Genomic DNA, 22571 nt, shown 5'->3' with positions numbered 1-22571 from the left:
AGAGTGGCTGGACCCTGCCACCAGTTCCCAAGTCAACCCAGCAGACACTAACTCTGTGCTAGTGGCCTGACCCTGTCACCTGTGGGACCTGTGGGAAGTCATGGGGTCGACCCACCTCCTTCCTCAGCTGTGTCTGTGACAGGCTGTGCCAGGGGCAGGGCAGGTCCTACTCGGGTCACTTCACTGCTGAAGGGGGACTGTTGTGGGTTAGACATGAGGGGTCCCCCAGAAGCTCCTGTTGGTGCAGGGGTGTTCCGAAGTGACAGGATGGACCTGTAGAGCTGTGACCTTATCAGTCCATCCTGGCTTGAATGGGATGCTGGGTGGTAACTGTGGGCAGGTGGGGCGTGGCTGCAGGAGGTGGGTCACGGGGTGTCCTTTTGGGGTTTGTTTTTTGTCCCACGTGTGCTGCTTGTGTTCGTCTTCTCCCTCTCTCCCTCTCTCTCTCCCTCCCTCTCCTTCTCTCCCTTTCCCTCTCTCCCTCTCCCTCCCTCTCTCTCCCTCTCTCCCTCTGCTCCTTTCTGGCTGCCCTGAGCTGACAGCCCCCTCCACTGCACCCTCTGCCCTGATGTGCCACTCACCTTGGGCCCAGAGCTAAGGCACTGGCCCAACATGGACTGCGCCTCTGAAACCATGAGCTCAAAATAAACTTTCCCTCCTCTAAGTGTCTGTGTCAGGTATTTTGGTCACAGTGACATAGCTCTGACTAACGGGGAGTAACAGGAGGGAGCCGAGAGCAGCCTCTGTGTCTCTGAAGGGCTCAGACCGAGCAGCCAGAGGCCAGCTGGGCCGTTTGCTGGACCTCACCTCAGAGCAGGTCTCTGGCGTTGCCTGTGCAGGCTGCGGGGAGAACCCCGTGCTGAAGGCCGAGTGGCCAAGGTGTAAGGAAGATCCTTGGAGAATGGGCTGTGGATACAGGGGCAGGAGGTTGGAGGGCAGGGGCTGGAGGACAGGGGGCTGGAGGGAAGGGGGCTGGAGCAAAGGAAGCAGAGGGTACTTGCATCACCCCGCTGGCAGAGGGCCCTGAGGGATGCTGGTGAACACTGGCGTGTCAGTGAAGGACATTCCAGCCTCAGGAGCAGCCCACCAAGAGCAAGAGAAGTGGGTGGGGGTTGTTTGTTTTGTTTTGTTTTTACTCCTGGTGAAGCATTTGGCATGGCTGGGGAGGGGCTGCTGCTGCAGGGCAGGTGAGGTGACTTCCCGATGGCAGGCAGGCTGCCACAGCTCCAGGGTGCTGCACACTCAAGGAAGAGGAGAGAGTTTGGCACCAGTTGGGGGGCAAGAGCTTTCTCCTCCTCCCTGCCAACAGACTGAGGAGGTGGGTGGCTCCCTGACTTCTCACAGGTCCCACGCATGACAAGGGTCAGGCCACTTTCCCTTTGTCCCTTTGTTTGGAGCTCTGTCATGTGGCCACCACTGACTGCAGAGGACGGGCTGGAATGATGGGCATTTGGGACTGGGACCAAGGACACGTTGGGCAGCCCGCGGTGGGCACGATGCTACCTATGGACCCTGCAGAAGACAGCAGCTGACCATCTTCATCATGAGTCACAGGCCTTGCACCCTGAGTGCTTGCTGCCATGAACTTATATCTCTGCAGACCCCTTCAGTGAGCGAGCTAGGGGGTGCCCTTGGTTGTCCACAGAGAGGTCCCAGGGGCCCATGGTTCTCAAAAGTGTTCCCTGGACCAGCACTGTAGGTACCCCTGGGACCGTGTTAGCAGCCCATCCCCGGCCCATTGCATCAGGAGCTCCAGGGTGGGCCCCAGCTGTGTCCTTGCCATCAGGTCCTCCAGGAGATCCAGCAGGCAAGAGTGAGATCACTGACTCGGGACTTCTGAAGCATGGCTCTACCGGGGAGGAGGAAGGGACGGGCCAGAAGCCCGTCCACATTCATAGACCATGCCTCCTGTCCTCAAGCTGGTCTCTGCCTCCAGATTTGCTTTCCCCATTAGTAATAATTAGCCAGATTCATGAGAGGAAGCTCTGGATTTCATCTGTGGCTCATGTGGCAGCCAAGGATTCCTTTGCTCTTTCTTCCTCTGGACCCTAGAAGGGCTGATCTCAAACTGAACTTGGGAAGGAATCTTCTGGGACCTTCTTTACAGAGCAGATCTCAGGGCAGGTCTCTGGGATTCCAAGAATCCCCGGTGGATTCAGCAGATACAGGATGAGCTCAGCTAGCGCATGCTGTGCTGGTGCTAATTTTAATCCACATGCTAAGCCGAATGGGGAGGGCGGGGGTCAGGGTGACCGGAGGGCAGCTGACCTGGAACTAACCTCTAACCACAAACTGGCTGCATGCTGTTGTCTGATCCTGGTTTCCACCCTGGCAGTAGCCACCATGTTCCTACAGCGCTTCCTGCTGCAATGGAGCAGAACTGGCTGGAGCTCTATCTCCTCTGTCAAAACAGACTTCATTCAGGAGGATGGATTCGGAGTCCTGGGGCCCGGAGGCTTGCTGTGCAATGCAGGGTGGGCTGAAGCTGGGGTCTTTTAATGCTTTTGGTGTCTTGTCTTCTCCTGTGCAGCCATTGAGTCGTGTCTCCTGCCTGTGCACGGGATTCTAGAGGTTTGATTTTGACCCCAAGGAGAGCAAGGGCCCCCTGTCCGGGGGTGTGGCTTACAGCACTGGTACCGGCTCTCTCATCCTGACATTGCAACAATACCTCGTTTTGCTGTTTTTGTTTGCTAAGGACCCAGAGTGACTTGGATGGAATTACTGCCGGAATAAATGATGTATGAAATGAGAAATCTTTGTCCAGCGCTGGAAGGGGGAGTGGGAGAAGAAAGGAGAGGCTCCCGCAGAACCGCAATCGTACAGAATTGTCTCCCCGCAGCCAGAAAACAGGGAGAGCAAGACAAAGACGCAGCGGCTATTTTTCTCCATATGTCCTGAAAAGTCAGGCTTTGATGAGTGTCCTCTCATCCCATCAGGCTCCCAGACAGAGAAAGTGGGTCTGAACGAAGGTGGCTGCGCGTGGCCATTAGTGCTCACCCCGGCCCAGCACGGGAGCTCTGGGGAGGGGCCTTTTCCTTCAGGTGACCCTCCTGCCCATTCCCAGTGCCCTCGTCCTCTCCTCTCTTGTGACACTCACACTGAGGTTCAATGGTAGGAAGGGCCTCTGGCTCTTGAGTAATGTCACCTGAGTTCCAAGGTCCAGGTCAGGAAAGCAGGAAACCCAGGCTGAGCGCAGGCTGTGCTTCCCGGGCCCAGCACCAGGCCCCAGAGCCAGCGTCTGCCCGAGGGGGCCTGCACTCCTGTTGGGCATTCCTCAGGGCTCTGCAACCCCACGTCCTGGGCGCTGCCTGGCATCTCTCTGTGGGCACCCAGCTCCTCCATCCAGCACTGGGCAAAGGCGCACTGTTGCCTCAGAACTATAGCCGTCGTCCCCTCTGCCTCCAGGGGTCACCCCCAGGCCCTGCAGGGGATTTGAACAGTAGCAACAGGACACAAAACAGGAGTCCAGGTCAGCCCTCAGCGGGCGCCTGCCCTTGCCCCCCTTGCACTTATGCAGGGGTTTACAAATTCTGCCCTGCTGCCTGCACCCGGGTCATGCCGAGCGGGGGGGGGACGTAATGACCAGACCATTAGAAACGAGCAGGAGAGAGCGGACCCGAGGAGGCAGTGATCCGCACCGCGCACTGTTTGTCCCTGCTGTGAGCTCACTGTGTCCTTGTGGGGCCTGCCGGGGCCTTGTCTGGGCTGTGGCTGTCCTGGCAGAACTCTATGCATGGCCTCCCAGCCTCCCAGGGCAGCTCCGGCCTCCCTGTCCCACCCACTATGTTCTTCCTGGGGAGCTGGGGGTGAAGTGGCACAGAAGTGTCCCACTCATCAGTCCATAGGCAAATCACATCCTGCCTAAACTGTCATTTACAAAGTAGCCTTCCTGTTCCTGAGTGTCACCCAAACAGGCTTCCCCTGACACCCCTGGGGAGGAATGGCTGACACGGGCTCTCCCCACCATGAGTGCCAGCTCCCCCCACCCCCTTCCACTTAATTGGCACTTTCAAGGCGAGGAGGTGCCTCGGGGTCAGGCAGAATGTGGAACCACCTGGGACCAGCCAGACCCCTGCCCAGAGCTAGTGCACAGGAGGGCTCCATAGTGAGCAGGCTGAACAGAAGCTGGGGGTGTTCCCAAGCTTCCCAGGGGCAGGGGTCACTCTGGCTCTACCCACCTGTGCAGCAGCAGTGTGAATAGATGACCACACAGATGACCATATGTGTGATGGGGGACACATGGGGACATCCCGTCCCACCCCTCATGAGTTTGAAATCACTTGAAGAATAAGCACAGGGATCTGGCATATCAAAAATAACTACTTTATTATGGCTAGAAGGTGGCCTAAGGGTGCAGCTTAGATCTGCAGCACAGTGGGCCCCCTGCTAATTCACCCTGTAATTAAGCTTCTTCACCAAGCCCAGCCTGGGTGGACAGCTGCCCTCTGTAGGGCAGGCAGCATGGCAGGAGGTGCCCTGAAGGAGCCTATCCAGAGTGGTTACTCTCCATATTCCAGGCAGGTAGGTGACCCTGGGTCTCGCAGGGCACAGGGACTGTGGGGGAGGGCTGGCTCAGAAGCCACCACGTTGGCACCTGGCTACCTTTGCTGCTTATCCAGTCGATGGGTTTAATATTAGAAGCTGGGGGATACAGGTCCGTCCAGCCCTGTGGATCCCTGAACTCTTTGCTCTTGCCCGGAATACAATCAAGAAATGATGCGTTCCTTCCTCTTTCTGATGCAGTCACAGGCCTGCCCATGTCACCACAGGAAGTTATGGTAGGTGCCTTTAATGCGGCCCCCTTGGTCCCTGTGGCTGCATCTGTGCCCTGGTTAAGCCTCCTCTCTTGAGTGTGGCTTGGACTTACTGGCTCCTTCCAGTGACCACATTGCACCAGAAGTGACCTTAGACACTTCCGAAATCAGGTCATAAGAAGACCGTGGTTTCCATCTTGTGTACATTCTCTCTCCTCTGACACACGTGCACACACGCACACACATACGCACGCACACACACACACCTATACTCACGTGGAACCACCCAGGCCCCTGTGGCGAGGGCCCCAGCCTGTCCACAGCCATGTGTGTGAGCTGGAAGAAAGTCCCCTCATCCCCAAATTGAGCCTTCCCACGAGGCTGCAGCCCCCGCTGACAGCTCGGCTGAGATCTGATGGTCCCGAGGCACCAAGCTGTGCCCAGCCTCCTGGTGGAGACACTGTGAGGTGACGGGCATTGGTCTGGCTGCCAGGCTGGAGTGGCTTACTGCCATGAGAGACAATGGCCACAGGAGTCCTTTCCCTCCTGCACGGACTCCTGCCCCACGAACACTGTGAGAGGACAGGTATTGTTTAACCACCCTGTGGGAGTGGCTTACTCTGCCAGAGGAGATGACGGACCGGGGAGCTCTTTCCCTTCTGTGCCCAGAGAGGCCCCGCGGGTAAGGGCACCAAGGAGGCCCAGCGGCATGTCACTCCCCTGGCCTTTCCCTCCTGGGAGCAGAGCGTCTGTGGGAAGAGGCTCAGCCAAGCAGAGCCCGGGAGTGGATTTTACTCCAGGCCTCAGACCAGGGACAAGCTGGGACACATGATGAGGCTCTGGAAACAGGTTTAAAAATAACTTTGCCAGCTCACACTTTGAAACTGAAGCCGACCACTTAGGAAATGCGGAGTATAGCTAGAAAAATGACTTTTACATTATTACTCTTCAAGAACAAAGTGATAAGTGAATTTGGAGTAAGAGGAAGTGTTTATCTGCAGAATTTATTAAAAGAAAGCTGTCACCTTTGTCTTATGTTGAAATCGCTGGGAGTGAGGACGCAGTTTACTTGAGTTTGGAGGTTTTCAAAGACTTTGGACATATTGAAATAAAAGATCTGTCCACAGCTGCCCAGAGTGGCCTTTCCATGTTCCCCTTAGAGGGTGGACCTCTGGAAGCACATCGAACCCTTTTGGATCCATATCACATATCTGCTGCCCAGCGAGAGATGAGACCCAAATAGACAGGAACCGCGTCGGCCCCAGCTGCCTGGGCCAAGGCCGGGGACTGTGAGCTGGGTGTAGACTGGACACCCTCTCGGGTATCAAATACACCTCCTGGCAGCATTTTGGGGGTCAGGTGGTTCTGTTCTGTGGGCCCTGAGCTGGCTCTGCCAATGGTGGTGTTCTCCCTGAGTTCTTGAGAGTGGCTCCTGCTTCCATACTTTGGCTGAGCTGGGAAGGGCTTTGGTGGCACCGTCCCTTGGGTGACAAGCTGCCTGGGGATGGGCATCAGCTTTGTTGTGCTCCTTGTGCTGGGTGCCACGGAATCAGCTGGGCCTGGGTGGAGCCCCTCATTTCCCCCAGGGGTTGGCATTCCTCTGGGTTCGTGGCACCCAGAAGAGGCCTGTGTTTCCCAGCTTCCCCTGCACATGGTGTGACTGAGGGGAAACCAGTCACGCGCGCGGGGAGCAGAGCAGGATGCTGGGTGCTGTCTTGTCTCCCTTCAAAGCACGAGGCCCGCGCTCCCCTACGTCCTCCCTCCTACGTTGGTGGAATGCAGATGCAGTTTGGTTCAGGTCTGTGGCCCTTTAGCGATCCTGGCCTTGAGCTCTAGCATGGGGCACAGGTGCCATGGTGGTCATCTCCCAGGGACATTCCTGCAAGGGAGAAGAGGAGCTGGCGGTCAGGAGCTGAGCCCACAGAGTCACACAGACCTAAGGGAGCCTCAGCTCAGCCCTCGATTCGCTGTGTGACCTTGAGCAAGTTTCCAGCTCCCGTGTCCCCATCTGTAGGTGACATCTTGGGCTTGTGATGAAGAGAACAGGAGAGATGGTGAGCACTTGTGGGACTGAAGGGACTAGGACGGCGGCAGAGCTGGGCTCCCAGGGCTTGGGCTAGCCCAAGTTGGGCCTTAGGGAAGGATCCCAAGGAATGCATCGAGACCCTCAGGAAAGGCCGCCTGTGTCACATAGCCACTCCCGAAGGCCCCAGGCTTTGAGCCCTTTCCTGGCTCACGGATGACAAACTGCTCAGTGATTATATTCTAATTCTTTGGCGCCCACGTACCCACATCTCCCACCCACTCCCTTTGTGGATCTTTGTCATCATCAAGGAATGACATGACTGAATCTGTGGGTTCCTCGACCCCAACACGTGATCTGCACTGAGTGGGCAGTTCCGTGGGGGCTGCTGGAGCAGGTGCTGGAGAGACTCGCTATTTTGGAACCAGCTCGACTTGGGAGGCAGACGGTGGCTGCCATTTTTATTTGGCACTACCTGTCACCCACGGGTGTGATGGAGGGGACAGGTGGGAAGGAGTCCACGTTCTTTGTAGCATTCCAAGGAAGTCCACTGCCCTTAGGCCATCTGGACGGAGAAGAGCAGCAGAACAGCAGTGCCCAGGGGGTCGTGCTGGGCAGCCCAAGCGTGCATGCATCCTCTAGTTCTGGTGTGTGTGTGTGTGTGGGGGGGGTGCTGGAGATCCAACCCAGAGCTGTGGACATCCTGGGCAAACACCCTACCACTGAGCCCCACGCTCAGTCCCAGTTGTGGGTGTCTGAAGGTGAACAGTTCTGTGGACCCGGGGACCTGACTGGATAGGTGATCAGGTGTTTTGACTGTGATGTGCAAAGGCTAGAGATAATTAAAGTGGAGTCTCTGAGTAAAATAATATTTCAAATTAGCTTCTGGAAATGGAAAAACATTTTTTTTTATTAAGAGTAAAGAGATTGCTCAGTAAAAATGCAGGAACCTATAGGGGAGGGCCAGGCTAGACCACGGGAAGTGTTCAGAGAGCAGAATTCTGTTGCAAAGGTACGTTTCTACCACTGCCCACTGTGGTTGAGATTTCTCCTGGACCCAGAGGCTTCCGGCTAGCTGGTGGCCTCTCACATCAGATTCACACTTTTGGAAAGCCATTTGGAAGTACATTTCATGAGCCATAAAAATATTTCATACCTCTGAACTAGTAATCTCTCTTCTGGGAATTTATCCTGGAGAAATCAATCTAGAAGAAGAGCAAGTGCCGCATGCAAGTGAGAGCTGATTGCTTCATTGCTCCAACACCGAGAATTTAGGAGCCACCTCAAAAACCAGCAGTGACGGCACAGTCGTCCGGGTCATGATATATGGGACAACAGACTCTAATGCATACATTAGTGTTGTCATTATGACCATCATGTAGAAGCATATATTTATCTGAAATAACTGCCTTTTATGATGTAAGTGAAAAGAAGCTTAATGTCAAATCCTGGCCGTCCTGTGATTTACATATAATCAATATGCATGCCTGCGGACCGGTCCTGGAAGGACACTCAGGAACGAGACTTGTGGATGGGCTTCCATGGTGACAACAGGAGAGCCACTTGTCCTTTTTCAGATAGCTTCGTTATGGTCATCATACTGCTGAAGGGCTTCTGCAGAGCCATCTGCACGTGGGAGGAGCACCAGGTGGTAACGGGCAGCTTCTCCCTCCGCTCTGTCCTTGGACAGTCCAGGCATGGGCTCATCTGCCTGCCTCCTTCTGACAATGCAGAGGCTCACGTGGCCCTGGAGGTAGGTCAGGGAGCAGAATGGGACCTGCTGTAGTCCCGGGCTCCACTCTGGAGGTGCGGCCCTTGGCACCTCCCCACGAGGTCTCCTGCCTGCTGTCGGCAGGCTGCCTCTCCACATGCCATGAGAAGCAGAGGGGACATGGGCCTTGGGCCTGGCGTGTCAGGCAGTCAGGAACAGCAGCTGCTCGTCCCCTTCATCATCACAGCGTTTGTGTAATAAAAACAACGAAAGGAGAGTCGGGGCCTGGCAGGGCCTGGCGTTTACAGGTAGGTTGAGGGAAGGTGCAGCTCGTATCTCAGACACACCTCCTGCGAATGAGCGCTTCAGGTCCACCTTGAGCAGCACCTGCCATGGACCTGCTTTCTCATGTGGGTTAACCGTGCCTCCTAGAACTCTGCGCTTCATTTAAAAAAAGCATTTTGATATTTTCTTTTTCTCTCAGTGACTCTGTGGGTCTGTGGGTGGTCTCCCCATTGTACAGATTTGTGATCTCTCATCTTTTTTTTTAATTTTTAAATTTATTTTATTTAGTTGTAGATGGACACAATACCTTTATTTTGCTTATTTATTTTTACGTAGTGCTAAGGATTGAACCCAGGGCCTTGCATATGCTAGGTGAGCACTCTGCCACTCAGCCCAACCCCAGCCCCATTTTTTTAAATTGCAATTCTGTTGGTGCAAATGTTTGAGTGCACACATCCGGTGCCTGTGCATTTGTTTATTTATGAACTTTATGGGTAGAATTCTGATGGGCTGTATTTAAAAGCATGAGGTGGAAAAGATGAAATAAGCCATGTTTAAAAAATGGCTTTCATTCTATTTTATTTAATGGCACAGAAAGCCTTTTTGTTCTCATTAAAATGTCAGTCCGAGTCATATTTCCAACAAAGGCAATGCTAGTGGGTATGCTTTATTATTTTTAAAATCTTGATTTAATACTTTGTGATACAATAATTCAAATGTCTAGTTTTAATCCACTTATTCTGGCTTTGAATAGCTGAAAAGGTACCCCCCAAAGATATGCAGATCAAGTAAAAGAAGTTCATAGTTGGTGGTGCTCACTAAATTATGAGACTGTGTTTTTCAGTACCTTGCATATTTTATGCAAAAGTTTCTGTTGAAATCCAGCTAGCAAATTTCCATTTCTCATGATGCCAGTAAGTTGTCCTTGCACAATGACTGCAAGGTGCTGCATTTCAATGTCATTAGCAAGTGGAGCTAAAAGTTGCTGAAATTCTTCATTTGGAAGACACGTCAAAGGCTGGAAAAATCCATTTCCCAGGTTTTTAAATGTGCGGACCTGAGTTTTTATAAATCAAATTACAGCACTTTTAGCCACAAATCATTAATCATGGAAACATTTCCAAACATCCATTTTCAAAATGCCTCTCCAGCGGTGCAGCGGGCTTTAGTTTTTGTGTTTGGGAAAGTGTCACTTTCTCATTCATCGTTTAAAATGTCATCTTTACCTTAAGGGAACAAATTAGGTACATTTCATTTTTTTCTTGAAAATATCTTCCGAGACTAGGTCATCGCATCCTGAACTTTTTAAAAAAAAATAAAATATTTTTAGATTTGCAACTCTTCCAAAGTTCTTCAGCAGATGCCAGCCAACTTCTGGGTACTGCTGAGATTTAGGCCACAGCCCACTCTATTAACGGAGCCTTGGGGAAGCGTGGCTGTGTCTTGAGGGTCTGTTTTGGAGACTGTGGTCCTGGAGCCTTCTGCACCCTTCCTGGAGTGACACATGAAAGGAATGGAGGGATAAGGTCCCCGTGGCTACTGCGGTGACCTTGCCCCAAGCCCTGTTTTCATTTCAAGCCAAGCAGCCACTCTGTGGCAAGATGGTTTCCAGGAACTAAGGTTTCACTTAAGAAGTCCTTGAATTCAGAAGCTGGTTTACTATAAGTCTTTTGTTACTTGATGCACAGAAATTGCGCCTCTACGTGAAAGGAGGGCGCGGGCGCTTAGCCTTGAGACCCTCCTGGTGGTCAGTGCCTTTCCCAGGGCTTATTTGCGGACAGGCATCTGATGTGTTGTGCGTGTTTTCTGGGTGGCAGTTCGTCCCTCCTTGTCCCGGTTGAAAGTGAGAGCGATTTGCCGGTGGGTCTGCTCCTCTTCTGCAGCTGAGCAGGGAACCTTAAAACGGCACTCTAACTGTGTTCCACCGAGTGTGAGCGCACACACCGCCCCTGCAGCAGGGTCTGAGCACCGCAGAGGCCGTGGGTATGCTGGCCCCTGGGCTGGTCCTACTGCCCTTGCGCACCAGGCGGGCCCACCGGGTCTGGCAGGGAACCTGCGGGCCCACTGGGCTGGCAGGGAACCCACGGGCTCCGTCACCTGCGTGAGGCTTCCTTCCTGTCTGGCTGCTTCTAAGTTAGACTGCCACTGTGTACCGGCACAGCAGTTGAAGCTGCGTCTTAGTGGTGTCAACCCTTTGCAAAGACCTTTAAGTTTCTTACCTTTTGTGAGGGTCTGTTTTGTTAAACCTGCACCTTAGAATCTGCACAGTCACTGCCCAGGTCCTGTGATGGACCCAGGGCTGGTGTCCCTGCTGCCTGCTCTGGTCTGGGGAGGTGCTCAGCAGTCTAGGGTGCGCCGTCCTTCCCCAGGGGAATCGCCCCCAGGGCGGCTGCATGCATTAATCATGCTTAGACCCAATCTGCTTTTCTGGTTTTTAGATCACTAAGGGCTGAGGTAACAGCGGTTGTAATTCAGGCTTGAAACATTTTAACTGTACTGAAACTCAGGTGGTGAGACCTGACCCTACCGGCATATGAGGCTTGCTGTAGTGTGGAGGTTGAGTGGCCCCTAAGGGCCCAGGTACTAAAGATGTGTACTTGGAGGTGCTATGGACCTTTAAGAGGTGGGGCCTTCTGGGAGGTCCTTGGCTTCTTGGGGTGTGACTTCCAAGAGGACTATGGGACCCTTGTCCCGGCCTCTGTGTTTTGCTTCCTGGCTTATAAAGTGAGTTATGCTTCACCACATGCTCCTACCACGATGAGCTGCCTCATTTGAGGCCCAAAGCAATGAAGCCAACTGATCTTGGGCTGGAATTTTCAGAATTGTGAGCCAAATAACCTTTTTTCCTCTATATAAGTTAATTATCTCAGATATTTTGTTATAGTAATGGAAAGCTGACTAATGTACACCTACTTACGGATTTATCTATCCATTTAGAGTGACTAGATGTACATCTTAGTCATATGTTAACTTGGGATGCTGGCCCAGTCCCATAAGAGAGTTAGAGCATATATGGAAAGGTGAGAGAGATATTACCCGTCTAACTCCAACCCCAGTTTTGATTCAGAAGCCCAGCTGGGTCCAGGGTTTTAAATGTGGGACTATGACCCGGTGTGCTCTTCCCAGGGCCCTGGGATTGCTCTGGCCCCCTTGGGTGTGTGCACCCCCTTTGAGCACACAGAGGGTGAAACTGAACCGAGGGGAGTCCTTGCTTGCTCTGGTCACCCGGCAAGCTGGGCTCAGGTGTCAGGGATGAGACGCGGAGCTGCTGCTTCCACAGAGTCACATCCTGTGCAGTCTGAGGAGAAGATTCTAGGTCCGATTTAAAACCAGAGCTTCCCAGAGAGAACACAGACACCTGTGGCCAAGAGGCTTATTCACCGCAGCAGCAGCAGTGACAGATGGTGTCACAGTGGGTTCAGTGGAAGGGTCCCTGTCCATTGCCCACTGACAAAGTGTTTAATGGTCCTGGGTCAGGAACGGAGCTGAGCCTGTGACTTGTACTGGGAGGGACGCCCCCGCAGGCCAACAGTGCAGGTCCCAGGTGGTGCCCGCACTCGTGGGGAGAGTGCCCCCTCTGGAGGGTGTGCAGCACCGCAGTGGCCATGGGGACAGGCCCTTGTGTAGAGAGGTGATGGTCACCAAGGCCTTGTGCAGGTCTCTGGGCCTGGGAAGGGGACGCCACGTGGCCTCGAGACTGTCCTCAGTCGCTCAGTGGCATGGAGGGCTCAGGTGGGAAGGAAGCGAGGAGGAAGAAGCACCAGGCAGAGTACCAGGCTCCTGTCCTCCCAGGCCCTGTGCTGGGGTGTGGGTTTCCTGGGGGTGATGGTTTTAAGTGCTCCCCGTGGTGGCCCCTCTGTCCCCCGGGGGGTGATGGTTTCCAGGTGCTCCCTGTGGCGGCCCCTCCATCAGGGATAGGGGGGCTCCTTTGCAGCGTCCCTGCTGGGTGGAGGAGCGGTCTCTGCTTGACTACTTCTGGGAATGTTATTTGATTAACATAGAAATTAATTTCTTTTATGTAGCTCATAATTTGTGACCTCCACTAGTTTTAAAAGCTGGTGTTTGGAGACTCTGTGCAACTCCAACCTGTTCTTCTTTTGGTAATGGGTGCGGGATTCTTCAATTTAATTCATTCCGTGTTCTCATTTTTCACACGAGTTGTCTTATTATTCTTAACTATTATTAAAAGGAATGATAAAAAGTAATTAACCATCTGGAACAGATTCACGCTTCCCATTAGTCAGGGCATCCGTTATAAAACCTCCCCAAAGTTCAACCTTGGAAATAAATTCTCCAAGTAGGTGGATTAGCTAATGAATTTTTCTTCTCCAAAGGAGAGAGTATTTTTCCCAATGTGGCCAGTGCTTCTGCTGCCCGTTCATCAAAGGGGGAAAAAGTCGAAGTGAACAGAAAAGGGACGGCTTGTCAATATAATTTACTGCGTCAAAGCTGTGGATTTGTTACGGTTTTATGGAGCTTCTGCCCTGTACTTGTCCACTAATATCTATGGATTAGCATGACACCCAGCACCGGCTTCCGGAAGATAGCTCTATATTCATGTTCCGTGCCTCTTCAAGGTCCCCTGAAATGCCCCTGGTCCCTTTTAGTCCCCGGGTGGCTGGGAGGAGGGAGATGGAGATGGGTCTGCTCAGGGCACAATCAAGCAGGCTCCCAGCCCCCAGCTTCTCTGACACAGGGTCCCTCCGTGAGCTTTAGGGGCATTTGGGACTTGACCAAGGAGGACTTCTGGTGCAAGTGTGTCGTCTCTATGGGCAGCAGTTATTTGGAGCTCACAACTTGAGAGGTTTGGTCCGTGGTGGTTGACTGACTCCATTGGTCTGGGCCCAAGATGAAGTAGCACATCATGGTGGGAGGAGAAGAGCTGCCCAGCTCACTGTGGCCAGGAAGGAAGGAGAGAGAGAGAGAGAGAGAGAGAGAGAGAGAGAGAGAGAGACAGAGATGGGGCGAGGGAGTCAGGGGGACTAGGTATGTCCCCACCTCCATTCGCGCCCTGCCTACAGTTACCACCCAGTAATCCGTTCCCATTACTCATCGTCACGTGGATGGGTCACTGATCTGTGCGCAGCTCAGTGTCCTTACCTCACCTGCTCCATTACCTCAGGAGCTTTGGGGGACACCTCCTGTCCAAACATGGGGAACTGGTGTTCGGGCCGTTGTCCATGGCCCGATGCTGCGGAGGGCACGTCCTGGAGCGTGTGGGGAGGTCTCACAGCCCCCTGCGCAGCCTGACGTGGAGTGGGAGGACCCAGGTGCGTTCATGGGCAGGGCTGGGGCTGCGCCTGGACATCAGGGGACTCTGGGTCCTGAAGCGTCAAGGGCAGGCGTCCGAGCTGCAGGTCTCTGAGGGAAGGGAGCTGGATGGAGGCCAGGCAGGTTGTTTTGGGGTGAGAAGGAGCCGTTGCCTCTTCCTGCTCATAGCTTATCTTCTCTAATAGCTTCTGCGAAACTTGTGTGCAGGGAGGGTTTCACATTTTAAGTCCTCTGCTGTAGAGTCTGTGTGACATGGTAAAGGCTCGCAGAGGCCATGCCGCTTCCCAAGGCCACAGAATCAGTAGATGCCAAGACACACCTTGGCAGGGGTGGGTGTGTCTTGAGGCCCGCGGGTACCCCTGGGGCCTCCAGGACAAAGGAATTGCTGGTCTCCACCCTGTGGCTCTGATCTCCTCCTGAGATGGCATTCAGCTGGCCTGTGAGAAGGGATGTCAGCACATTAAAGTGCACCTGGAGCATAGAGACTGCCGTCCCCTGCCCTGTGGGAAGCAGTCTCAAGGAAGGTGCAGAGTGCAGGCGCTGGGTGGTAAGGTTGAGCAGAGATGCCAGGGGTCTCGAGAGACAGTGGGGATTGTGGCCACTGGATAGTTGCAGGAACTTCATGTGCAAGGAGGAGTGATCTCCCTGTGGCCTTGGGGACAGTCTTGGAGTTGCAGTGGCCCTGACCCTGGGTGATCCCTGACACTGTAGGGGGCTGCTTAGCAAGATCGGGGCTCCTGGCCAGAGGGAGGAGCCTCAGGGCACTGGACAGGAGGCTCCTGCTCTTGGTCAGCCAGGCCTCTCCAGCCTGGAGACTTGTGGTCTCCTGAGGCTTCTCTCATCCTGCCCTCTCCCTGACCCTCAGGAACCAGGACCTGGGAAGATACCGGAAGTCCAGCTTTTACAGTGGTTAGTTCCCCGTGTGGGATCTGCCTGCCAAGGGAAATTGGGCCACACCTCTGGTTGGTTCCCTGGGACTTTAACTCCTTGGGGGGCTCTTTGGATTATTTTCTTTTTCATCTCTTGAATGGGTTTGATCCCCCAAAGGGTTAAAGCCCAGGTGTTAGATTTCAGTATAGAAAGAAAATGTCCTACCAACTGTCACAATACCCAGCCATCTCAGCAGGAGGCTGATGGGAGCCCAGCCTTCCCTTGTCTGTGCTTTGGAAGCTCATAATGGGACAATTTGAGCAGTCCCAGCGCCCAGGGTGGTTGGATTAGAGGGTTTTGAAGCTGGCTGGGGGCTCTGGATGACCTGGGTCTGAGAATTGGGCTGCCCTGGGCCCCTGTTGCAGGTCGGCCCTTGGGGTTGCTCAGAGCAGCTGTCAACACCCCACCTGCTGGCCTGGAGGGTCGGGGGACTCCTGTGCGTGTCACTGGGCCCCTTCCTGGAGCCCTGAGTACCTAGGGGTCTGGATCCTGAGTGTCCCCTTACTCCAGATTATGGCGGGGTGGCTCCGCCTTCTACACTGTAATGCCCAAGAGTGTGGGGGAGAGTGGCCCTGCGGGCTCCCTATGCCCATGTCCCTTGTCGTTGGCAGGCAAGTTGAAGAGGGTCACGTGGCATGGTTTGAACCCGTGGAGAATGTTGTGGGTGAATTGTGCTCCCCTGAAGGTCATGTGCTGAAGTCCTAATTCCCTGGACTAAAGAGGATGACCATATTTGCACATGAGGTCTTTAAAGAGGTGAGTTACAGTGAGGTCTTTGAAGTGGGCCATAATCCAATATGGCGGGCATCCTTATCAGAAGAGGAAACCTCTGTGTGCCCATGGGGAAAAGAAGACGTACGGAGATACACGTAGAGATGGCCTCCAGAAACCAGCCTGCTGACCCTTGCATCCCGGGTCTCCAGACTCCAGAAAGTGGGGCAGCTCATGCTGTTGTTTGTGCCACTCAGCCTGTTTCTTTTTTGTTATGGAGGCCCTGAGAAATGGTGCAGGGCAGAGGCCTCTCCACCACGTGTCGACTGTGATAATAGCAAAGCCACCTGTGACCATCCAGTTTTAGAGCACGCAGAGGTCTTCAGGCACATGGCAGGCTTTTACCCCAGGGCCTCTCGCGTGTCAGTGGTGGGGGCCCCAGGGCCTTGGAACGTGCAGTTCTAACATGGTCCTAGGTGACGCGGTGCTGCTGGTCTGGGGGACTGCATATGAGAACCATGGCTTTTAAGGAGCTCAGGACAGTAGGTGCTCTCGAAAGGCCTCTGGGACTGGGAGGGGCTCCTTTGTGGCCTGCCTGAGGGGCTGCGGTTCAGACCTGCCTCTGTCCCCATTAGCCCTGTCTGCAGCCTGACCCTGCCTGTGTCCTGCCTTGGATCCTTTCTCCCTGTGTTGTTGGGCTCCTCTCTGTTCTGGTCTTACACACCCCTCGGGGTACAGGGTAGGTGGAGACGGAGTTCCTGAGGAAACGGAATCAATGCTGCATGGAGACGGAGTTCCTGAGGAAACGGAATCAATGCTGCGAGCCACTGTTCGGAATAGCGTGTGACCCTACAGGTGTAGGGAGGATGAAGAGGGCTCTGTGGCTGGGGCATCTGAGCTAGGGTGCATCTGGTGAGTGGGGACTTCCTTGGCAGAGCAGGGGCCCAGAGGAGCGTTGTCCAAAGGAGCAGCATATGCCAAGGCCCTGTGGTGGGAGCAGGATAGCCTCTCTGGGGAAGAGTCAAGGAGTTAGGGGAGGCCTGGGTGTGGAGGTGTGGTGTGAGAAGAGGAGGGAGAAAGGGGTCGGAGTCCCTGTGCCTGCTGGGAGTGGTGTCTGCCTCCTAAGGAGTGCGGGTGTGCCCTAGATTCATGTTGCTGCTATAACAAATCTTACAGACTTAGTGGCTAAACAACACCCATCTCTTCTAATTCTCAGGGGTGGAGTCTGAAATGGGGTTTGCAAATTTAGACCGAGGGGCCAGCAGAGCTACGTTCCTTCTGGAGGCTCCAGGGAGGATGTGATCTGCTCCGGCCCGATACTCCTCGACTTGCGACCACGTCACTCAGTCTCTGCCTCTGTGGCCACTTGTCTCCTCTGGCTTCGATCCACCTGTGTCCCTCCTTTGAGGACCCTTGTGATGTGTCATTGGGCTCCCAAGAGGACATGGGATAGTTTCCCCTTCTTGAGAGCCATGATCTATTCACCTCTTCGAGTCACTTTGGCCACGAGGACACCATTCACAGGCCCCGGGGGGGAGGGGCATCTTTGGGGGCCATTATTCAGGGCAACTGGGGGATTTTTTTTTTTCAGTGCTGGGGACTGTGCAGGCTGGACGGATGCCGTTTGCCATGCCATGCCCCCGTCAGCTCTGCGGCAGGGCTGGCTCTGCTGCTCTGCTCGTAGGGCCCCAGAACGGACACGGAGCCAGGCTCATGCAGTGCCATGGCATGGGACCTGAGTGGGTTGACCCGGGAGGGGAGGCGCTGAGAACCCACCTGCAGGTGGGTGTGGCCAAGGTCTAGAATGACATCGTGGTCAACAGGGCTGCCAGTCAAGGGGAGGGGCCCAGCTCCACGCTCTGGCCTCTGCCTGGCCTTTGAATCTCACCCAGGAATCCCTCTCTGAGGGTCAGTACCCGTCTCCTCAGGGCATGGCACTTCCTGTCAGCAGGCCACGCGCCCCACGGCTCTGTCCTCTGCACCTGCCTCCTTGGCTAGGCTGTGTCCCTGGTCACCACGCCCTGGCTGTGGTGTCAGCTCTGTGGGGGAAAGACCTGGGCGTCCTCGGTGGCAGGTAAGGGCAGGAACCCCGAGCCTGGCTAAGCTGGGACACCTGCCTCGGGCCCCAGAGGTGACGTTGCCTTGTTAGCCTCAACGTCCTGGTTGTGCGTCGTCGGTCAGGTCTGTCTCCTTCAGGAGGCCCCGGAGTCTTTTAAATGGGCGTAAACAAATCCAAGAGCTGAAAGTGACTTTGGAGTAATTCACCAAGGAGGCACAATCCAGCTGGAACACCAGGAGGCGGTTTCAAGGCCGCGGGCCTGGGTATTTCTGGAAATGTGCTCTCCGCTGAGATCCTGCTTCTGGGTCTGTTTCAGTAAATATCCGTTCTGTTCCTTTGCTGATGGGGTTTGAACCTCTCCGTCTTCTGTGTCTTCTGAGTTTTTAAAAAATTTCATTCCCTTTTATCCTGCTTATTCCTTAAACCCACAGAAGGTAGACTTCTTTATTTAAAAAATAGGGCATGAGATATGGAAGGGGATTTGTCCTTTTGCTTGGGAATCTGGCTTACCTCCCAAAGCCGAGGGCCACGGTTCAGAGAGGTGGAACCCCCACCCTCGGGGATGAGCAGGACTGCGTCTGGCGGCCTCATCTGCATTTGTCCCATGTGAGGGGAAGGTGAGTTCATGGTGGAGGAAGCGGAGGGGAGACAGGTGCTACTTTCCAAATGAGAATCTGAAAATCTAATAGAGGTTTATGGAGCCTGCTGGGCGAGGAGGCTGGCCTCCCCTCCTGGCCGCACACTGGTTAGCCACCGCCCTCAGGGGAGCTTCCTGGGTGAGGGCAGTTTAATGGCAGAGTTCTTCGGAGCACCAGCCTTCTCTGGAGTGAGGGGACCACGTGAACAGTGGGGTGCCGCTGTTTCCTGCTGGGGGACTCTGAAGCCAGGAGGCTGGCGGTGGGAAGGGTGGTCTGCGGCGGGGCTGCCTGACACCCAGCAAGGCAAGCAGCTGTGAGACTCCCGTGGACCGGTGCAGGGGACAGGGAGGGGTTAGGCGGGCTCAGAGGGAGGACAGCACCCAGATGGGTCCAGGAAAAGGTCCGGGAGGCCAGCCAGAGGGCTCGTCGCCTCAGGGAGCTGCAATCAGGCTTTCCAGCTCCGCGGGCCATTCTGTCCCTCCAGTGCCTGCCCCTTCCATCCCTGTCTCCCTGGATGCTCATGACAGACATTTCTAGACATGTATAAGGAGCGAGAAGAGCATCCTGGACTAACGTGCGCCCCTCGGCCTCAGCCATGCTCAGTCTGTAGACCACGCCCCAGACCCCCCAACCCCCTCACCCCCTCTTCGGGCTCTTCTGGCTCTTTCAGCAAATTCATTGGAGGTGGTGGATGTTTGCTAAGTGGACGGATTAAAAAAAAAAAAAAAAAGAGCTGAAGAGTAATTGCCATTTGATCCAGAACAGAAGAGCTTAGCTTTGGTTTCAACTGCTCACCCCTCCCACATGCTGAAGTTCAGCTGCAGGAAAAAAAAAAAAAAAGAAAAGAAAAGTAATCTGAGTCATTTAAATTCTGCATGCTGACTTAGTTTTGTCCTCGTCCTATCTGACCTTAGTTAGTCAGGGGGAAAAAAAATCCTGGGACGGCGTTTGCCAGGGGTTTCATCCTGACCCCTGGACGAGCCTCACGAGCCCCCATCTCCACTTGTGTAATTGCTTCACAGTGGACAGTCTTAATAACACCCGATCCCATTTCCAGAGCAAGCTTCTAACGACTCACTCACTCAGACGTCAGAGCAGCTGAGAGGAACGATCTGGTGCCAATTCATGTCTATTAGATAATTTCCGCCTCTGGGTGCCGTGCTTTCTTTGCACTAGCCCTTAGTTGTGGCAAATGTGTACACTGTGGTCCCAGAGGCTTGCCATCAGTCCTCTAGTGTAAGACAGGGTCTCCCCTAAGGCTCACCAGGTGCCACCACCCTCCTCCTTGCTGTCTGCAGGAGGGTGCCGACATTCAGAAAGGGACAGGGGCTCCCGCAGGGCAGCACAGGCCAGAGCCCCCATGGCTCTGGAATCCTGTCCATCCATCCAGGTCTGCTCCAAGATGGCTCTGCGTGATGTCTACACACCTCCTAGGATGGCTGAAAACCCCGACAGTATCAAGTGCTGGGAAGGAGGTGGTGTGTCTTGGCTAGGAGACAGGCTTGGCCAAAGTGCCTAGAAGCTGTTTTGAAAGACTCTGATCTCAAGGGAATGAATTAAAAATCTCTGTCCCTCATTCAGGGTTTTCCTTTAAGTAAGGATTATTAAAAGGGAACTGTGTATAATAAAATTCTCCCTCTTTAGGTGTACAGGAGGGTGTGCTGTGACAATGTCATAGTCACATATGTCTACCAGTAAGGTACACAATGATGCCGCTGTCCCTAAGGGCTCCCTGACCTCCCTTTGTGGTCAGTCCCACCCCCTTCTTAGACACCACTGGTTGGCTCCCTGTTTCTTGGTCTGCCTTTCTGGGTTGTCCTATACATAGATCATTGCACATGTAGTCTTTGGGGTCTGGCTTATGTCATTTAGCAAAATGCCTCTGAGCTTCATCGAGGTGGTTGTGTGTCCCGGGTGTTCATTCCTGTTTGGTGCCAAATAGTTTCCAAAGTGTGGATGAACATTTGGGTTGTTTCTGGCTTGGGGCAAAAATAAATAAAGCTCCTACGAAGCATTCATCTACAGTCGCTACATGAACATGTGTTCATTTGTCTGGTTAGAGACTAGCAATGGAGTTGTGCATGGCACAGTGATGTCATGTTTTTGGTAAGCAACCACCTAACTGTTTCCATGTTGCATCCATATCATTCGGTGCGAGAGTGCAAGTTGTTCTGCCTCCTTGCAGACACTTGGTATTGTCAGGTATTCCTTTAGCCATTCTAGTAGGTGTGTGGATGTTCGGCAGGTTCTTGTGCATGGTGAGATGGGAGCACAGCAGCCGAAAGTCACCCTCTGCTGTTGTCCCGGTAAAGCGCTCTCCTGCAAGTCATCTGTACTTCAGAGAGTGCCCAGCAGGATTCCCTGGGTGTGGGTCCATTTGATGTCACCAGCCTCTGAAGCTTTGTGGAAGACCTGGGTGCCCTTTCTGGCAGCTGGCACAGTAACAGGGCAGACAGAGACCAACAGGTGTGGTGGGAAGAACACACTCTGGGAAGATGGAGGCTGAACTCTTTCTCCGACACTTCCCACTTCTGAGCACCCTGCAAACCACTCAATCCTGCACTGGCCTGTCCCCCTGTGTGGAGGAGGTGGAGGCCACTGTGGCTGTTGGCCAGTCCTACTGCAGACGGAGGAAGAACCCGAGAGAGGAAAGGCACAACCAGAAAAGAAAGAAGGACATGGCCACTGTCCCTGTCTTGAGGGACCGCTGGTGGCAGCTCAGGAGGAAGTGAAGCCTTGGTGGTGATCAGCAGTGAGGGACTGCTTTTCATCCGCTTGGTCATCTTTAATCATTTTGTGTATTTATAGTTCCACAGTTAAGCCACGAGAGCTGCTCGGAGGAGGCGGCCGTTCCTGTTGTGATTTTTCACAGAAACTTCTCTTTGGGCTGAGGCGACTCCTCCCATGGCTCACCCCTTTCCTGGACACCAGTCCTCTGAAGTGCTGTGTGGCCCTCACTCCAATCTCAACGCCGTCAGCTCTGCTCGTAGAAGGAGCTTTTTATATGGTTCGTGGGTCTTTCCTTCCCTCTCGCCCCGTCTGTTTTACTGCTGAACCTCATTCCCCGTGGGTTCTGACGGGACAAATGGAAGCTTGTGAAATGTAGGCTACATTATTTCCTCCCTGGTTGTAGCTACACACTGAAGGTTTGGCTACAGGGTGGCTTTTGGCTGTCTGGGGACTTGAATCATCGTGGCTCTCCCCCAGGTCTGCTGGCGGAGTGGCTGAGTCCAAGGAAGGTGGACAGTGAGATGTTCAGGTCCTGGCCGATGGTCCCGTCCTCTGAATGTTACAAGAGCGGATTCATAGTTCACCCAGAGCAAAAGTTCTCGAACTGAGGTCTCATTTGCCCTTTGGAGCCAACAAGTGGTTCTTTCTGGGAAGCAGAGAGGGGGCGTGACATCAAGGGCCTTTGACTAAGCAGCCTTTTGATTGGCCATGAAAAGTTGGATTGTTGCTGGCGGTGGAGCACAGAGCGGCATTTCTAGAAGTTTTTCCCCGATGAGCCATTGGTGTGGCAATGAGGGGGTGGGGAATGGCCCAGAGGCCCCACTGACCGCCATCTTCATTCTGCAGATTTGTTTCAGCGATCGCCTCAAGCCTGGCCAGTGTCCATGCACACGTTCATTCCCAGCAGGGCTCTGGGATGGGGCGAGGACCCCTGTCGGGGGTGGCAGGGAACCCAGGTGCGCAGCTTGTGCCAGTTCTGCTGGTGTCGATATCAGGCTAGAGAGTCTGATAGCTGGCTGCCCAGGACCTGAGTACTTACGGCCAGCTCTGTCCAGCCAGCCTGCTGCCCATTTCAAGGGAGGTTCTACTTTCCACGTATGTAACTTCCCCGCAGACCCCTTGTAAGGTAGTGGACGAGGACATAGCATCCAGGTCAGCACGCTCAGTAGCAACCTAAAGTATGTCAGGAGACGTCACCCGTTCGGTTCTGGTGTGAAGGCATCACCACGTCCATGTCCTGCTGCGGATGCCCCAGGTACTGGGCAGAGGCCATCAGTAGGAACAGTCTGGGCCCTGAAGCTCAGGGCTGCCTTCTGATCTGCACTTCAGCCAACAACGGTGCTGTGGTAGGGACATGCTGGGGACGGTGCTGTGGTGGGGACGTGCTGGGGACAGTGCTGACCTGAGGTCTACAGGGGAGCAGGTCACTGCCCTGCCCTCCAGCCTTGGCTCTGGTGCA

General features: G+C 54.1%; 1 protein-coding gene and 1 long non-coding RNA gene across 4 annotated transcripts in view; both read left to right on the top strand.

The window, feature by feature from the left end:
- The window catches only part of GALNT17 (polypeptide N-acetylgalactosaminyltransferase 17), a 352801-nt gene that overhangs the window by 69987 nt on the left and 260243 nt on the right, over nt 1–22571 (top strand). Inside the window, exon 1 of one of the 2 annotated variants that reach the window (XM_081296842.1) lies at nt 13947–14043. The exons of the other annotated variant lie outside the window; for it this stretch is intronic. Coding sequence (XP_081152968.1) covers nt 13962–14043 — 82 coding nt within the window. The 5' untranslated portion in view covers nt 13947–13961. Of the gene's footprint in view, nt 1–13946; nt 14044–22571 lie in introns of those variants that run through there. 2 annotated transcript variants of the gene reach the window in all.
- LOC308650664 lies at nt 688–8044 on the top strand. 2 transcript variants are annotated; one of them, XR_014022378.1, is made up of 3 exons: nt 688–927; nt 1345–1609; nt 2531–8044. It is a non-coding gene; the product is annotated as an uncharacterized lncRNA (long non-coding RNA). The 2 variants fall into 2 exon arrangements; XR_014022379.1 differs by having other exon boundaries at nt 689–881.

This window comes from Spermophilus citellus (genome assembly GCF_964194105.1).
Source record: "Spermophilus citellus genome assembly, chromosome: 6".
Lineage (NCBI taxonomy): Eukaryota > Metazoa > Chordata > Mammalia > Rodentia > Sciuridae > Spermophilus > Spermophilus citellus.
Note: the sequence above shows the minus strand (reverse complement) of the source record. Positions and strands in the feature narration are given on the sequence as shown.